Below are 16,275 nucleotides of genomic sequence, written 5' to 3'. Positions count from 1 at the left end.
ATAATTCTAACTGAGCCAATTATGTTTGTAAGCCACCATGATACAATGTAAAAAACAAAAAAATAATAAAAAAATTCAAATATCTAACTTATGATTTTCAGGAACACACATAATGCATCTGTATGCAGCTTTTATATTATATTCATTTTAAGTCATGCATTAATAATTAATATGTTTTTAGATTTATTAGTTGTCACATTTAGTAAGCTGCTGTCTTGTGATGTCAGGATGAATTGGTTTCTATTAAAATGATCAATTTGTTGATTGCTACCTGTGTTGCATTCCATATAACAGGTCTGTATAGCATTTTAAAGTGATATCCACATTTTTTGTGATATTATTAGTAGATAACAAGCTTTTTTCTTTCAGTTTAAACCATTTAAATCCATATAAATGAGGAACAACTTGCATAGAGTTCATGCAACTAAAATCTTATGTAATTGTTTGAAATATTGCAGATTTTAAGTTCAAGATGTTTTAAGTTAAACATTTAAGGAATTCAACTCAAAAGAAGCCATGCAAACTGTTGCTTTTATTTTAAATTGTACAAACAAATGTGTAGAGACGTCTACTGTGGCGAAGGCATGCCATCACCAACACCAACTTGAAACACTTGAAGCATGAACCACAAAATGAGGGCTGGCGATTTCTCAGTAGCGTCAGCTTTGAAAACAACATTTGTCATGTTGATGGGGAAAATGTGAAGTGTAATCAACCGTAAGCGGGAAAAGATTTCCAGAGATTACAGTAAGTGTCAAACAAGTGCAGTTGTTTTGAAATATGTCACCATCGAGTCACATCTCAAACACAGTTGGGTCTAGGTTAAAATCCAATGAGATTTGAAGGAGATCTGGGTCTTTTCCACTGAAATTTATGGCTAAAAACAAAACAGATGGAGTCTGCCATATCTCACTCTGTGAGTGTGTGTGCAGTATCGTAACTGCTGAGTGAATTTAGCCCCGACTTTTTCAGGATTCATCAGACACAAAGACTGAAGAGGCTCTGAAAAATGCTTGACAGTACATTATCTTGCTTGCTACACCACAACTCATGACATAAATAAATATGTGCATATACAGGTGCTGGTCATATAATTAGAATATCATCAAAAAGTTGATTTATTTCACTAATTCCATTCAAAAAGTGAAACTTGTATATTATATTCATTCATTACACACAGACTGATATATTTCAAATGTTTATTTCTTTTAATTTTGATGATTATAACTGACAACTAAGGAAAATCCCAAATTCAGTATCTCAGAAAATTAGAATATTGTGAAAAGGTTCAATACTGAAGAAACCTGGGTGACACACTCTAATCAGCTAATTAACTCAAAACACCTGCAAAGGCCTTTAAATGGTCTCTCAGTCTAGTTCTGTAGGCTACACAATCATGGGGAAGACTGCTGACTTGACAGTTGTCCAAAAGACGACCATTGACACCTTGTACAAGGAGGGCAAGACACAAAAGGTCATTGCAAAAGAGGCTGGCTGTTCAAAGAGCTCTGTGTCCAAGCACATTAAAAGAGAGGCAAAGGGAAGGTAAAGATGTGGTAGAAAGAAGTGTACAAGCAATAGGGATAACCGCACCCTGGAGAGGATTGTGAAACAAAACCCATTCAAAAATGTGGGGGAGATTCACAAAGAGTGGACTGCAGCTGGAGTCAGTGCTTCAAGAACCACTACGCACAGACGTATGCAAGACATGGGTTTCAGCTGTCGCATTCCTTGTGTCAAGCCACTCTTGAACAACAGACAGCGTCAGAAGCGCCTAAAGACAAAAAGGACTGGACTGCTGCTGAGTGGTCCAAAGTTATGTAAATTTTGCATTTCCTTTGGAAATCAGGGTCCCAGAGTCTGGAGGAAGAGAGGAGAGGCACAAAATCCACGTTGCTTGAAGTCCAGTGTATAGTTTCCACAGTCAGTGATGGTTTGGGGTGCCATGTCATCTGCTGGTGTTGGTCCACTATGTTTTCTGAGGTCCAAGGTCAACGCAGCCGTATACCAGGACGTTTTAGAGCACTTCATGCTTCCTGCTGCTGACCAACTTTATGGAGATGCCGATTTCATTTTCCAACAGGACTTGGCACCTGCACACAGTGCCAAAGCTACCAGTACCTGGTTTAAGGACCATGGTATCCCTGTTCTTAATTGGCCAGCAAACTCGCCTGACCTTAACCTATGCATCTTCACAAGAGGAAGATGCATATCGCATCTTCCTCTTGTGAAGAGGAAGATGCGATATGCCAGACCCAACAATGCAGAAGAGCTGAAGGCCACTATCCGAGCAACCTGGGCTCTCATAACACCTGAGCAGTACCACAGACTGATCGACTCCATGCCACGCCACATTGCTGCAGTAATTCAGGCAAAAGGAGCCCCAACTAAATATTGAGTGCTGTACATGCTCATACTTTTCATGTTCATACTTTTCAGTTGGCCAAGATTTCTAAAAATCCTTTCTTTGTATTGGTCTTAAGTAATATTCAAATTTTCTGAGATACTGAATTTGGGATTTTCCTTAGTTGTCAGTTATAATCATCAAAATTAAAAGAAATAAACATTTGAAATATATCAGTCTGTGTGTAATGAATGAATATAATGTACAAGTTTCACTTTTTGAATGGAATTAGTGAAATAAATCAACTTTTTGATGATATTCTAATTATATGACCAGCACCTGTATAAGAGTATTGAAGAGTATTTCTTAATCTTAGCTGTATATTATTTAAAGGATTAGTTCAAATGAAAATTGAAAATTACCCCAAGCTTTACTCACCCTCAAGCCATCCTAGGTGTATATGACTTTCTTCTTTCTGACGAACATAATCGGAGATATATTAATAAATATCCTGACGCATCCGAGCTTTATAATAGCAGTGAGGGGATCAACAAGTATGAGCTGAAGAAAGTGTCTCCATCCACATCCATCCAACATAAACATACTCCACACAGCTCCAGGGGGTTAATAAAGGCCTTCTGTAGCGAAGCGATGCGTTTGTGTAAAAAATATCCATATTTAACAAGATATGAAGTAAAATATCTAGCTTTTGCCAGACCGCCTTCCATAATCAAATTACGAACTGGCGTCGTGTCAGTTAAGCTTTTTCCGTAAGTTGAATATGGATGGCGTAGTGTAAGCTTTTTGAACTGCAAGAGTTTTACACATTCTTCATAAGCTGAATACAGAAGGTGATCTGGCGGAAGCTGGATTTTTTTTTTTTTTTACACAAACACATCGCTTCGCTTCAGAAAGCCTTTATTAACCCCTGGAGCACACGTTTGTGATGGATGGATGTGGATGGAAGCACTTTCTTCAGCTCATACTTGTTGATCCTCTCACTGCTATTATAAAGCTCGGATGCGTCAGGATATTTATTAATATATCTCAGATTGTGTTCATCAGAAAGAATAAAGTCATATACACCTTGGATGACCTGGGGTAATTTTCATTTGAAAGTGAACTAATCCTTTAAAGCTTCTGTTAAGAAAAAAATTGTCTATTACAATGTACAAAACAATCGTTCTTGCAGTAAGACAAACACTGTGACAATATTGCAGTAATATTAATACTTAAACCTTCTGAGGTCATTTTTACTACAATTAATTACTAAAGGCCCATTCACACCAAGGACAATAACTATAATGATAACTATATAGTTAATAATCGCTCTAAATATATGAGAATAGAGAACTCCACACCACAACTATCACAATAACAACAAAGAAGAGTGTTAACATTGGAATCACTTTCAGAACTTTTTTTCCCAGCCAATGAATGAAAACATTGACAGGCAGTCAGAATCCACCCATGATTAAAGAGCTCTCGCATTTAAAGCGGCAGACAACATAACAGCGTATAATAAACAGAAAGTTATCTCACCCGTTGCTGTGGATGCTAGTTATCTTTGTAGTTAATGTTCTTGATGTGAATATACAGCTTTCCATGAATGAAGATGACTGCTGGATGGCGAGACTGACCAATCAGAATTAAGTATTATTCTCTCTCTCTCTCTCTCTCTCTTGAGAACTTGATTCTGATTGGCCAATTAGAGACTAGTGTGAAAATCTTTACAAATGCAGACAAACTTTATACAAATCTTATTTTATTTTGCATTATACAAGGATATAACAGGTGTAACAGGCTACATATATTTCTGTGGGTATAAAAGTCAAAGTAAGTTCATTAGAAATGTGTCCTCTCCAGTTGTAGACACACAATGCTGTTGGGAATGAGAGAGTGTCATGCTGAGGTCAGCAGGGGCAGTGCTGTGCATGTCCAACATTATACATACAGGAACATTTGTGACATTCAAATTCTCTGCTAATGCCATAAAACGCCCACTTTTGTTGATTTTTATTGAAAAGGCTTATCAAAAATCCCTTTATCAACCTTTGATTTGGCACATCATGTGATAAATTGTGTTTAGTTATGCAAGGCAGCAATAAATACTTTTATGAACAGACAAGAAGCATGCTAACAGACAAAAAAGTTCAAGTGCAGGCTTATCTTATTCTGATAAACACATTACATTCTAGAATTTCAAATGGTTGTAACATTTTTATTTCTAAGAAATATTGGCCTCTGTGGAAAAAGTACACAATCTTTCCTCTGGTCAAAATTAAAAAAATAAGTGTCTTTTGCTGACTCACAATATTCGAATGCCCCTTTAAATTGCATAAATGTTTGATTGGGTCTGTGTCCTCCATACACACCGTTACAAGCCTGTAGAAAGCACAAAGACAAAAACATCAGTTGCCTGGAGACTGACGTCAGTTCCACATGACCACTAATAAGCATAACAACCTTGGTAATTACCATAAAAACAGCCTTTAATATTTGAACATGTCAAAGATAAATGTGAGAATGGAAAAATGAGCTGATCCATGTCATGCTGCACATTCACGGGCGTGTGTATGGATGAGGTCAGAGGAATCGGCACCCAGCTTTGGGTCGGTTAGCCCCGTTCCACCACAAAGCTGACATGTGACTGTACAGGCTTGTCTGCCCTCTCCAACTGTAAAACCTCGGCTGGGCACGAGGAGTCAAACCACAGAGGAGACACTTTCGTCATTACCGTGACTCTCAACTGCCACATGCTCGAGTGGCACCCAGCTAAGTCAACAGAAAAGACCATTGGACGGTCTCTTTCCAAAACACTGGGACCTCATGTAGTCTCAGACTCTAGAGACCTGTTATAAAAGTGATATCACAGTGTATTCTGGGTGATATATATCTAGCAAATGCATAAACCAGGGCTGAGCAACTCTTTGGCTATTTTAATTTTAACAATCATAACGTGAAGGAATGCTAAATACCATAGCATCATTATATAAACAAGCTAGTATTCATATTTTAACTGAATGTTTCTAACTCTTTCTTGTCTTTGGAGTATGCATATTGCAAGAGTATACGATCTACATTTTCAGATGTTTGTCAGAGGCTAAGATTCATAAGATTCACTCAAATGGCAATTAGTTGGCCGTCTGTGAGGATGATGGACTGATGTGTTGGAATGCTTACCTGAGAACACCGATCTCTTGCTGGCATCCCTCACTCCACTTGGATTACCTAAAAAGAGCCAAAATAGAGAAGAAAAGTTAGAAAATGGTTTCATGCTGAGCATTTGCGAACATATAATCCAATATAATACAATGAGACATCAGCATTTGAACCTCAAAACCCTAAAACAGAGAAAAAGCAGCAAAAAGAGTAACAAAAGTGAGTTTAAAAAGATGTTTACTGTCATTTTTCCACCAGCATTTATCACTGATAATATATTATTTTATTCACAATTATTTGCAAATAAACAATGACGATAATACAGTCATGTTTTCCATAGGTACAAAACTTATGCCCCAAACTTTTGAACAGTAGAGTAAGCTAAACCATAATTTTCAAATGAAATTTGTGAACGTTTTCTGCATTGATTTTGGCAGGAAAACAGAAGAAAAATGGTAAAACAGGTTAAAAATGGTAAAATGTACTAAATTGATCTAGGCTGATGCGCTACAGTGATCTGTCACGACACATTAAAGAGCCACAAAAAAGTTATTTAAATTTCTTTAAAAATTACAAAATTTGAAATTTGAGACTTTGTTTCATATCAAAAGTAACCTGCTTCTGTCTCATCTGTCGGGCTTATCGGACATAGCAACAGTAACTAAAGGGGGCGGGTCTTTGCGAACGCTCAATTGGTAAAGTCATGGCATCACTGTCAGTGTTCTGAGATGTGCACTTATGGCTGGCCCAGCCTGAAAAAAATGTAGTTTTTTTTGTCATGATTTTAGAAACAAAATTGTTGTCAGATTTCAAATATGGTGGTTTCAAATGTGAAGTTTAATCATAAGCCTGGTGAACAGCTTTGGAGATTGTGATGTTTCCCCATTCAAATAGCTGCCCAAGAGGATCAAGGATGGCCGCCAAGTGAAAGGACTTGCCATACAGGGACTTTGGCATTGTATACTTGTATAGGCAAATGAAAACTTCCAAATAAATCAATATATACAGGTGCTGGTCATATAATTAGAATATCATGAAAAAGTTCATTTTTTTATTGTAAATTATTTTAAAAAATGAAACTTTCATTTATACTAGATTCCCTACATGTAAAGTAAAACATTTCAAACGTTTTTTTTAATTTTTTTTTTTTTATTTGTTGATTAGAGCGTACAGCTAATGAAAGTCCAAAATCCAGTATCTCAAAATATTAGAATATTTACATTTGAGTTTCATTAAATGACCATCCCTACAGTATAAATTCCGGGTATCTCTTGTTCTTTGAAACCACACTAATGGGGAAGACTGCTGACTTGGCAATGGTCCAGGAGACAATCATTGACACCCTCCACAACGAGAGTAAGTCACAGATGGTCATTACTGAATGTGGTGGCTGTTTACAGAGTGATGTATCAAAGCATATTAAATGCAAAGTTGACTGGAAGGAAGAAATTGGGTAGGCAAAGGTGCACAAGCAACAGGGATGACCACAAGCTTGAGAATACTGTCAAGTAAAGCCGATTCAAACACTTGGGAGAGCTTCACAATGAGTCAAATGAAGCCGGAGTCAGCGCATCAAGAGTCACCACACTCAGACATCTTCAGGAAAAGGACTACCAAGCCACTTGAAACAGAAACAACGTCAGAAGCATCTTACCTGGGCTAAGGAGAAAAAGAACTGGACAGTGAACAGTGGTTGAAAGTCCTCTTTTCAGATAAAAGTAAATTTTGCATTTCATGTTGAAATCATGGTCCCAGAGTCTGAAGGAAGACTGGAGAGGCACAGAATCCAAGCTGCTTGAAGTCTAGTGTGAAGTTTCTGAAGTTAGTAATGATTTGGGGGGCCGTGACATCTGCTGGTGTTGGTCCATTGTGTTTTATCAAGTGCAAAGTCAATGCAGCCATCTTCCAGGAGATTTTGGAGCACTTTATGCTTCCATCTGCTTACAAGCTTTATGGAGATGCTGATTTCCTTTTCCAGCAGGACTTTAGCACCTGCCCACAGTGCAAAAACCACTTCCAAGTGGTTTGCTGACCATGATATTACTGTGTTTTATTGGCCAGCCAACATGCCTGACCCCTGAATCTATGGGATATTTTCAAGAGAAAGATGAGAAACAGTCGATCCAACAATATACAGATGATCCGAAGGCTCAATAGTGCCTCAGCAGCGCCACAGGCTGATCTCTTCCATGCCACACTTCACTGATGCTGTAATTTGTGCTATGAGCAAGTCATTTGCTGTAATATGTGCTGCCGACCAAGTATTGATTGCACAAATGAACATACTTTAAAGAACTTGAACTTTTCTGTTTTGAAAATCCATTTTTTGATTGATCTTAGGAAATATTCTAATATTTTGAGATACTGGACTTTCATGAGCTGTACGCTCTAATCATCAAAATAAAAAAAATAAAAAAACTTTTGAAATGTTTTACTTTACATGTAGAGAATCTAGAATATATGAAAGTTTCATTTTTAAAAATAATTTACAATAAAAAAAAGTTCACCCAAAAATGAAAATTCTGTTATCATTTACGCACCCTCATATTTTTCCGAACTTGTAATGCTTTCGTTCATCTTCAAAACACAAATGAAGATTTTTTAATGAAATCTCAGAGATTTCTGTCCCTCCATTGACAGCCTATGCAACTAGCACTTTGACACTTCAAAAAGTTCATAAAGAGATCGCAAAACTAATCCATATGAATTTATATGATGAACAGATTTAATTTAGGCTTTTATTCACACATAAACATTCATCAACACACACATCAGTTATGGTAAACAGAAGGTCAATCATGCTTGCTTGACGTGCGAGAACAAATGAGGTTCATTCTTGTGTGTTACGAAGCACGTTTGAGCTTACACAAGAGGATTGTTCTCACGCGTCAAGCAAGTTTGGTTGAGCTTCTGCTTATGTTTGTTGGTCAATGTTTATACGTGAATAAAAGCAAAAAATCTATCTTTTTGAAGTGTTAAAGTGGGTAGACTATCAATGGAGGGACAGAAATCTCTCATTAAAAAATATCTTTATTTATGTTCCAAAGATGAATGAAAGTCTTACGGGTTTGGAACAACATGAGGGTAGGTAAATTATTTCAGAATTTTCATTTGTGGGTGAACTAACCCTTTAAATGAATACAAAAAAGGAGGAGGTTGTGGATAACAACCATGCTTCCTTTCCACACGTTTCTACACATAGATTCCGTGTGGGCCTGCTGATCAGCCACAGTAAAATATGTAAACATTTTACTACTAAAATCAAACTACTAAAATATTAAATTTGAGAAACCAGACTCTCTACTGATCATGAGCCAGAGTATCAGTTCCAATTAGGAAATGGAGCCGTTATGTTAAAGGCATGAAATTCAAAAGGAATGGAGCATTGACTTAAATGTTTTAAGGGTTAGTGGTTACCCCATTGTGGGTGTTTCTGCAATAACAGGAAATTGTTATGGATCTTGTTCTTTGCCATGCACTTGATGCCTATTCAGAAACCTATGTTGGCACAGGCTAAACTCCAAAAGACAGTGTCAACAGTCAATCAGCAAATGTTATAAATGCCAAGTGGTATTTTGTCACGTCCTGTGGTTGGCAATGCCAGGCGTTCTCACTAACAGACTGCGCCTCATGTTCCTTTAAATAACTAGGCTGGCATGACAGTTCCAGCAAGCATGCCTGTAGAGACTGTTAGCACAATATACTTATTTTATGCAAGATATGTTTTTGGCAAAATGGAGCTGCCTGTCATGTGTTGGATTTGATTGTTTGTACAATGTTTTGCTCTGTCTAGAAATCTTTGGACGTTTCTCTGGCAGTGTGATTTTGTGTTCCAAACATATGTGGAAATCATTTGTTTACCAAAGAAATATTATACCAGATCTACAACAAATATTTGTCTAAAAGTGCTTTTGAGTTTAAGTGGAAAAGATACAGAATCCACAGTAACATTTTCTCAGAAACTATGTTCGTCCTTAGCATTTTGTTTTGCACTTGGCATTCTGTTATCATGAAAAAGCCCATAAAGTAACAGATAGTTGTCCTCATCTGATAAAAATCACAATCATTCTTGCATAATCCATGAACTCAAAGACGCTCTCTCAGGGCTGGAGCTTTGATATGCTACAATATTGAGGTCATTAACAGACTAATGGCTCATGAGGGACATAGAGATTCTGGCCATGTCACGTTCAAAGAGTGAAAAATGAGGCCAGGGGTATTTATTAGCGATGACGGACTGTGATTTGGACAAATAATAATCCTCTAATGATTCCAACCATGCTTAAATCTTTCAGACATCAACTGGAATGGAGATCTAAGATATGTTCATGAAACCATATCAACATAATTAAAGTGTTCGATGTTTTTCAACCGCCGAGCCACACATGCTGCAGTCTTGCGTATATGGAGACTTTGAGACAGAGAAACCATAAAAGTACTATTTGGAAGTGGCTCCCTCAACCTAACTCATTTATTTCCAAGGGACGAGAGCTCAGATATCGTCATTAATAGGCCTCTACAGAGTCTTAGACTTGCCAATCCATAAACGGCACTGTAGAGAGATTTTTACTATATTCATAAGCAGTGTTACAAGTTACTTTGTTTTGCCATTTATTGACTGATAGCTGTGTAAAATTTATGGTTTTTGTAATTCTAGACTGAATGAGAGCAGTCATTTACTCATCTCACTTGCACAAAAACAGATTCGTTATTTCTCAAAATGAATAAAACAGTGAAATGCAAACTCAGAATATACTTATGTAAACCTGCAATAATATGTTAAATTGCACATTTACAGTACAGTCCAAAAGTTTGGAACCACTAAGATTTTTAATGTTTTTAAAAGAAGTTTCATCTGCTCACCAAGGCTACATTTATTTAATTAAAAATACAGTAAAAACAGTAATATTGTGAAATATTATTACAATTTAAAGTAACTGTTTTCTATCTGAATATATTTCACAAAGTAATTTATTCCTGTGATGGCAAAGCTGAATTTTCAGCATCATTACTCCAGTCTTCAGTGTCACATGATCCTTCAGAAATCATTCTAATATGCTGATCTGCTGCTCAAGAAACATTTAATGTGTACAATTGTACAAAATATTTGTGTACAATATTTTTTTTCAGGATTATTTGATGAATAGAAAGTTCAAAAGAACAGTGTTTATCTGAAATCTAATCTTTTGTAACATTATAAATGTCTTTACTGCCACTTTTGATTGATTTAATGCATCCTTGCTGAATAAAAGTATTCATTTCTTTAATTTCTTTAAAAAAAAATAAAAATAAAAATTCTTACTGACCCCAAACTTTTGAACACTAGTGTATAATGCTACAGAAGCTTTGTATTTCAGATAAATGCTGTTCTTTTGAACTTTCTATTCATCAAGGAATCCTGAAAAAAAAAGTACACAACTGTTTTCAACATTGAAAATAATCATAAATGTTTATTGAGCAGCAAATCAGCATATTAGAATGATTTCTGAAGGATCATGTGACACTGAAGACTGGAGTAACGATGCTGAAAATTCAGCTTTGCATCACAGGAATAAATTACTTTGTCAAATATATTTAAATAGTACACAGTTATTTTAAATTGTAATAATATTTCACAATATTACTGTTTTTTACTGTATTTTTAATTAAATAAATGTAGCCTTGGTGAGCAGACGAAACTTCTTTTACAAACATTAAAAATCTTAGTGGTTCCAAACTTTTGGACTGTACTGTATGTATTTAATCTCACTTTATTAACCAATGTCTTTGCTGCTGACCTTCGATGATCCAGTTCAATCATTCTAATAAGCAAGAATGACTTTAGTTAAACATCACATTTGTTTCTTCTCTTTTTTTATTGCTGAAGTAAGAATATTGAACATTTTTCTCCTGCATCCTGTTCTTCTGCAATCCAGAATGGCAGCTCAGCTGAAAGGTTTGTTTGAGCTGCACCTTACTGTACGGGCTTGAATTTGCATTTCCTTCAGCCTGAGGCTTATTCTTTTCACTTTTGGTGTGAAAGGCCTTTACATTTGCCAAAAATAGAACTTTAATTTTTCCGTTATTAAAAAACAAACAAGCAAGCCAAGCCCAGATGAGAAAAAAGCAACGCAAAAGTAACGTAACACGTTACTTTCCATAAAAAAAATTAACTAAGTAATGCAATTAGTTACTTTTTTAGGGAGTAAAGCAAATTTGGTAATGCATTACTTATAAAAGTAACTTTCCCCAACACTGTTCATAAGAATTACTATATAATTAAACTAACAAAAATATTATGACACTTAAGTTATTTTTTATGTTGAATATGAAACAGGGTACTTGTTCAGTAAAAATGAATTGCACCTGATTGCACTGCTTAATATAATTAACGATAAAGTTTTAATAATCTTAAATTCTATAAGAATAGGGAAAGTCCACACCACAACAATAATGACACAGAAAAACGATAACGCTGGAATCACTTTTTGTTCTAGCTGATGAATGTTAAAAACATGACCATTTAGAATCCTATTATATGATTTATACAGAAAATAAGCGTTTTTTTTTTTGTTTTGTTTTTTGCTGCATTTAGGAACTGGTTATAAACTGAATGAACTGGGATGTTCATAAATAGGACACAGGTTTTGTTTTTGAGCTAGAATACATAAAAGTGATTTAGCGAATTTGCCCCTCAAATCATTATGCTATGACAGTCATTGAATGGGACGGGGTCAGATTTGTAATACTCACACTTGTCTTGCTCAGGTGGTTCCAGACAGTCACTCTCTGTTTCACCAGGGATGCGCCAGGGCTTCCTGACCGCCTGCAACTGCTGGTAAAACTCATCCTAGTAACACATATGATAGAACCAGAGATATAAATCATAATGGCAAATTGATTTGTTATTTTGTTATCCAATGCAAATAAATTAAGTCTGAATTTAAATGTGTCAAATACTGTATGTCCAAATGCTTTTAGGGCTTTGCAGGAGGAAAAAAAGAATATTTAAACCAGCTTAAGCTAAATGGTGAGGTGGGTCTATTGGCTGGTTTAAAATGGGTTTTGGGTATATATAGCCTTACAGCCAACACACATCAACTTAATACCACAAAACTCCAATTTTGATTTCATAGGGTCTTAAAGGACATAATTTCCGGAAGTGTATTAATGTATCAGTGAACACTGCTATTGCTTGTGCAGAAAGGTAGCAATTGAAAAGCAATGAAATCCCCTGTGAACTGGAAACCAAAGACATTGAGGGCCGGTGAATGTACATGTCAGGTCCATTCGTTCTACAGATGTTTTTATTTTCTTTTGAAATAAGTATACCTCTGGGTCAAATCCTCTGAGCCAACCTCTAATGAATAAATTGCACCCTATTCCCTTTTAAATACTTTTATGTCTTCTTATTTTTCAGCATTAAAAGTATCACTGGTACAGGCCAGACAGGAAGCGCTCATAGATCTACGCCGCATTTAAATGCTAAATCATTTATAGGAAAAAAGAAAAGAAGGACAAATCATCTGACATCTTTTCCTGTGGATCCCATTCTGACTTGAATGAGATGTACAGGTGCATATTTCTTTTTCTTATTCAGGAGCTTAACTACTATAACAGCTGTGGGACCAGGTGGGTGGAATCAGAGCATGATCAGTGCATTTATGTTTTCATAATCTCATCAGTCATAAGAATATGAGCTAACAATATGATTCCTGTTTGTGGCTATTAAAGACTTTAAAATGAGCTTTGGATTTATTAACAAGCCCTAGTACCAAAAAATAAAAGAGAAAGAAAGTGGAAACCCGGAAATGCCAGACTCCCTTCTTTTTTCATACCAAGAGTAGTCATCTGTAAATCTGTCCTTTAGTTTCCAGTGGATCCTCTTATATTATATTGCTTAATCTCAATTGAGCATAAGATGAATAGGCCATAATCAGACATGGACAATAGAATATAAGACATCCTACAGCTTTTAAAAACTAACCAGTAACAGTGAGTGTGTGTGTGTGTGTGTGTGTGTGTGTGTGTGTGTGTGTGTGTGTGTGTGTGTGTGTGTGTGTGTGTGTGTGTGTGTGTGTGTGTGTGTGTGTGTGTGTGTGTTTCTGAACCCAGTAACCTGAGGTTTACAGGGTTACCAAATGTAGAGCTTCACATTTTCTCAAATGTATCCAGCTATCCAAATTTATTTCTGAGATTTAAAAAAAGCCTTTAGACTTTATGAGAATAGAATTGACATGTGTGGACAACATGTCCCCACAATAATGGCAATATGCGAAATCCTTGTCCTTGTGGGGACATTTTTTTGGTCCCCATGAGAAAAACAGCTCATAATCATACTAAGTGATGTTTTTTGAAAATGTAAAAATGCAGAAAGTTTTTTGTGATAGGTAGGTTTGAGGTTAGGGGATAGAATATACAGTTTGTACAGTATAGCAATCATTATGTCTTTGTAATGTCTCCAAATGTGTGTGTGTGTACCTCTGTCAGTGTGCTCCATAGACCTCCATATAAATCTGTAGTGCTCAGGCCTGGAGGTGTGAGGATTGGTCTGGTTATCTGTCCTGTCGGCGTGACAGGTCTGCTTCTAGAGCGACCGTACAAGCGTTCTGTGTTTCCGTGGCTTCCGGCAGTAAACGAGCGCATCATGAGACTATTGGGGGTCAAAGGTCTGCTGGGCGTCCGTGCTCCACTAGGGGTCTGGGCACGGCTGCTGGGGTTGCTGGGAGATGTCCGGCCCGTGACTAGGCTTGTGGGCTTAGTGTTGTGAAGGGGCAGGCCTGTGGTCTTTGTGGAAAGGCTGCTGGGAGACTGTGGTCTGGACGTCTGTCCGAGCACAGGCAGAGTGTTGGTGGTGTGGAAGAGGGGGGTTAAAAGCAAACTCCTGTGAGGGCTGTTTGGACTTCGGTTCAGCTTCCCTTGCTCTGCCAGCTTGGCCAAGTCCTTCTCCACCTCTGAAGAAATCAAGACAATAGAAAGTAACAATTACCAACTAGGGGACAATAATAGTCTTGGCTTGTAAACATTTTGGTAATAGGTTATATGGGACATGACTAAATGCATAAACTGCGATTAACTTTATTTATACAATACACATAGCTTCAAAGCAGCAGTTTGGGAGAAAAAAAGGATTTACTAATTCATTTGAGACACTGCTGGACTTAATATTATACTGAAAATACACCAGTCAAGCATAACATTATGACCACCTTCCCAATATTGTGTTGGTCTCCCTTTTGCTGCCAAAACAGCCCTGACCTGTCGAGGCATGGACTCCACTAGACTCCTAAAGGTGTGCTGTGGTATCTGGCACCAAGATGTTAGCAGCAGATCCTTTAAGTCCTATAAGTTGCAAGGTGGGGCCTCCATGGATCAGACTTGTTTGTTCAGCACATCCCACAGATGCTTGGATTGGATTGAAATCTGGGGAATTTGGAGGGCAAGTCAACACCTCAAACTCGTTGTGCTCCTCAAAACATTCCTGAACAATTTTAGCTTTGCAGCAGGGTGCATTATCCTGCTGAAAGAAGCCAGAGCCACCATGGAATACTGTTTCCATGAAAGGGTGTACAAGGTCTGCAACAATGCTTAGGTAGGTGGTACGTGTCAAAGTAACATCCACATGGATGGCAGGATCCAAGGTTTCCTAGCAGAAGCATCACAGTGCCTCCGCCGGCTTGCCTTCTTCCCAGAGTGCATCCTGGTGCCATGTGTTCCCCAGGTAAGCGAAGCACACGCACCCGGCCATCCACGTGATGTAAAAGAAAATGTGATTCATCAGACCAGGCCACCTTCTTCCATTGCTTCGTGGTCCAGTTCTGATGCTCATCACGGTCATCATGGGCACCCTAACTGGTCTGCGGCTTTGCAGCCCCATACGTAAAAAACTGCAATACATGTGTATTCTGACACCTTTCTATCAGAACCAGCATTAACTTCTTGAGCAATTTGAGCTACAGTAGCTCGTCTGTTGGATCGGACCACACGGGCCAGCCTTCGCTCCCCACTTGCACCAATGAGCCTTTGCCGCCCATGACCCTGTCACCGGTTCACCACTGCTCCTTCCTTGGACCACTTTTGATAGATACTGACCACTGCAGACCAGGAACACCCCACAAGAGCTGCAGTTTTGGAGATGCTCTGACCCAGTCATCTAGCCATCACAATTTGGTCCTTGTCAAACTCACTCAAATCCTTACGCTTTCCCATTTTTCCTGCTTCTAACACATCAACTTTGAGGACAAAATGTTCACTTGCTGCCTAATATATGCCACCCACTAACAGGGACCGTGATGAAGAGATAATCAGTGTTATTCACTTCACCTGCCAGTGGTCATAATGTTATGTCTGATCAGTGTATATATATATATATATATATATATTTATAATGAACTGATTCAGAAAAATTAAAACCTGCATATGAAGAGAGTGGACATTTTAGACGAGCATGTTCTACTTTTATCTTAGATCGCTTAGCTGTAAGAGATACATGTAAAATAATTTGTGAAAAAGTTTTCAGTAGTTATTCCCCAAAACTTATGCACCCTCATTTGTCAGCTTGTTTTCTGATTCAAATACACACAAACAGCGTATTGACAGAGTACTGACTAACCACTCATAGATTTCCATTAAAAACCACAAAAACAATTTCCTGAAGTTTTGCCGAGGTCTTTTAACATGGCAGCAGTATTTACTGTCAGCTGTAAAGTGTAAATTGGATGGCATGTTTACTTTGTACAAGTACAAGAGCGATTTAATATGGCCTGCTTCATGTCAATATACTTGTTTGC

General features: G+C 37.4%; 1 protein-coding gene across 2 annotated transcripts in view; it reads right to left on the bottom strand.

Annotated features, from left to right (window-relative positions):
• Positions 1-4,092: 4,092 nt before the first annotated feature.
• The window catches only part of lg22h8orf34 (linkage group 22 C8orf34 homolog), an 88,686-nt gene continuing 76,503 nt past the window's right edge, over positions 4,093-16,275 (bottom strand). For both annotated transcript variants that reach the window (XM_048175146.1, XM_048175147.1), the window contains exons 11-14: positions 13,967-14,439; positions 12,239-12,335; positions 5,528-5,575; positions 4,093-4,729 (exon numbers count right to left, since the gene is read on the bottom strand). In XM_048175146.1, the coding sequence (XP_048031103.1) occupies positions 4,722-4,729; positions 5,528-5,575; positions 12,239-12,335; positions 13,967-14,439 (626 nt within the window). In that variant the 3' untranslated portion in view covers positions 4,093-4,721. The remainder of the gene's footprint in view (positions 4,730-5,527; positions 5,576-12,238; positions 12,336-13,966; positions 14,440-16,275) is intronic.

The sequence above is a fragment of the Megalobrama amblycephala genome, linkage group LG22 (genome assembly GCF_018812025.1).
Source record: "Megalobrama amblycephala isolate DHTTF-2021 linkage group LG22, ASM1881202v1, whole genome shotgun sequence".
NCBI classification, from domain to species: Eukaryota; Metazoa; Chordata; class Actinopteri; order Cypriniformes; family Xenocyprididae; genus Megalobrama; species Megalobrama amblycephala.
Note: the sequence above shows the minus strand (reverse complement) of the source record. Positions and strands in the feature narration are given on the sequence as shown.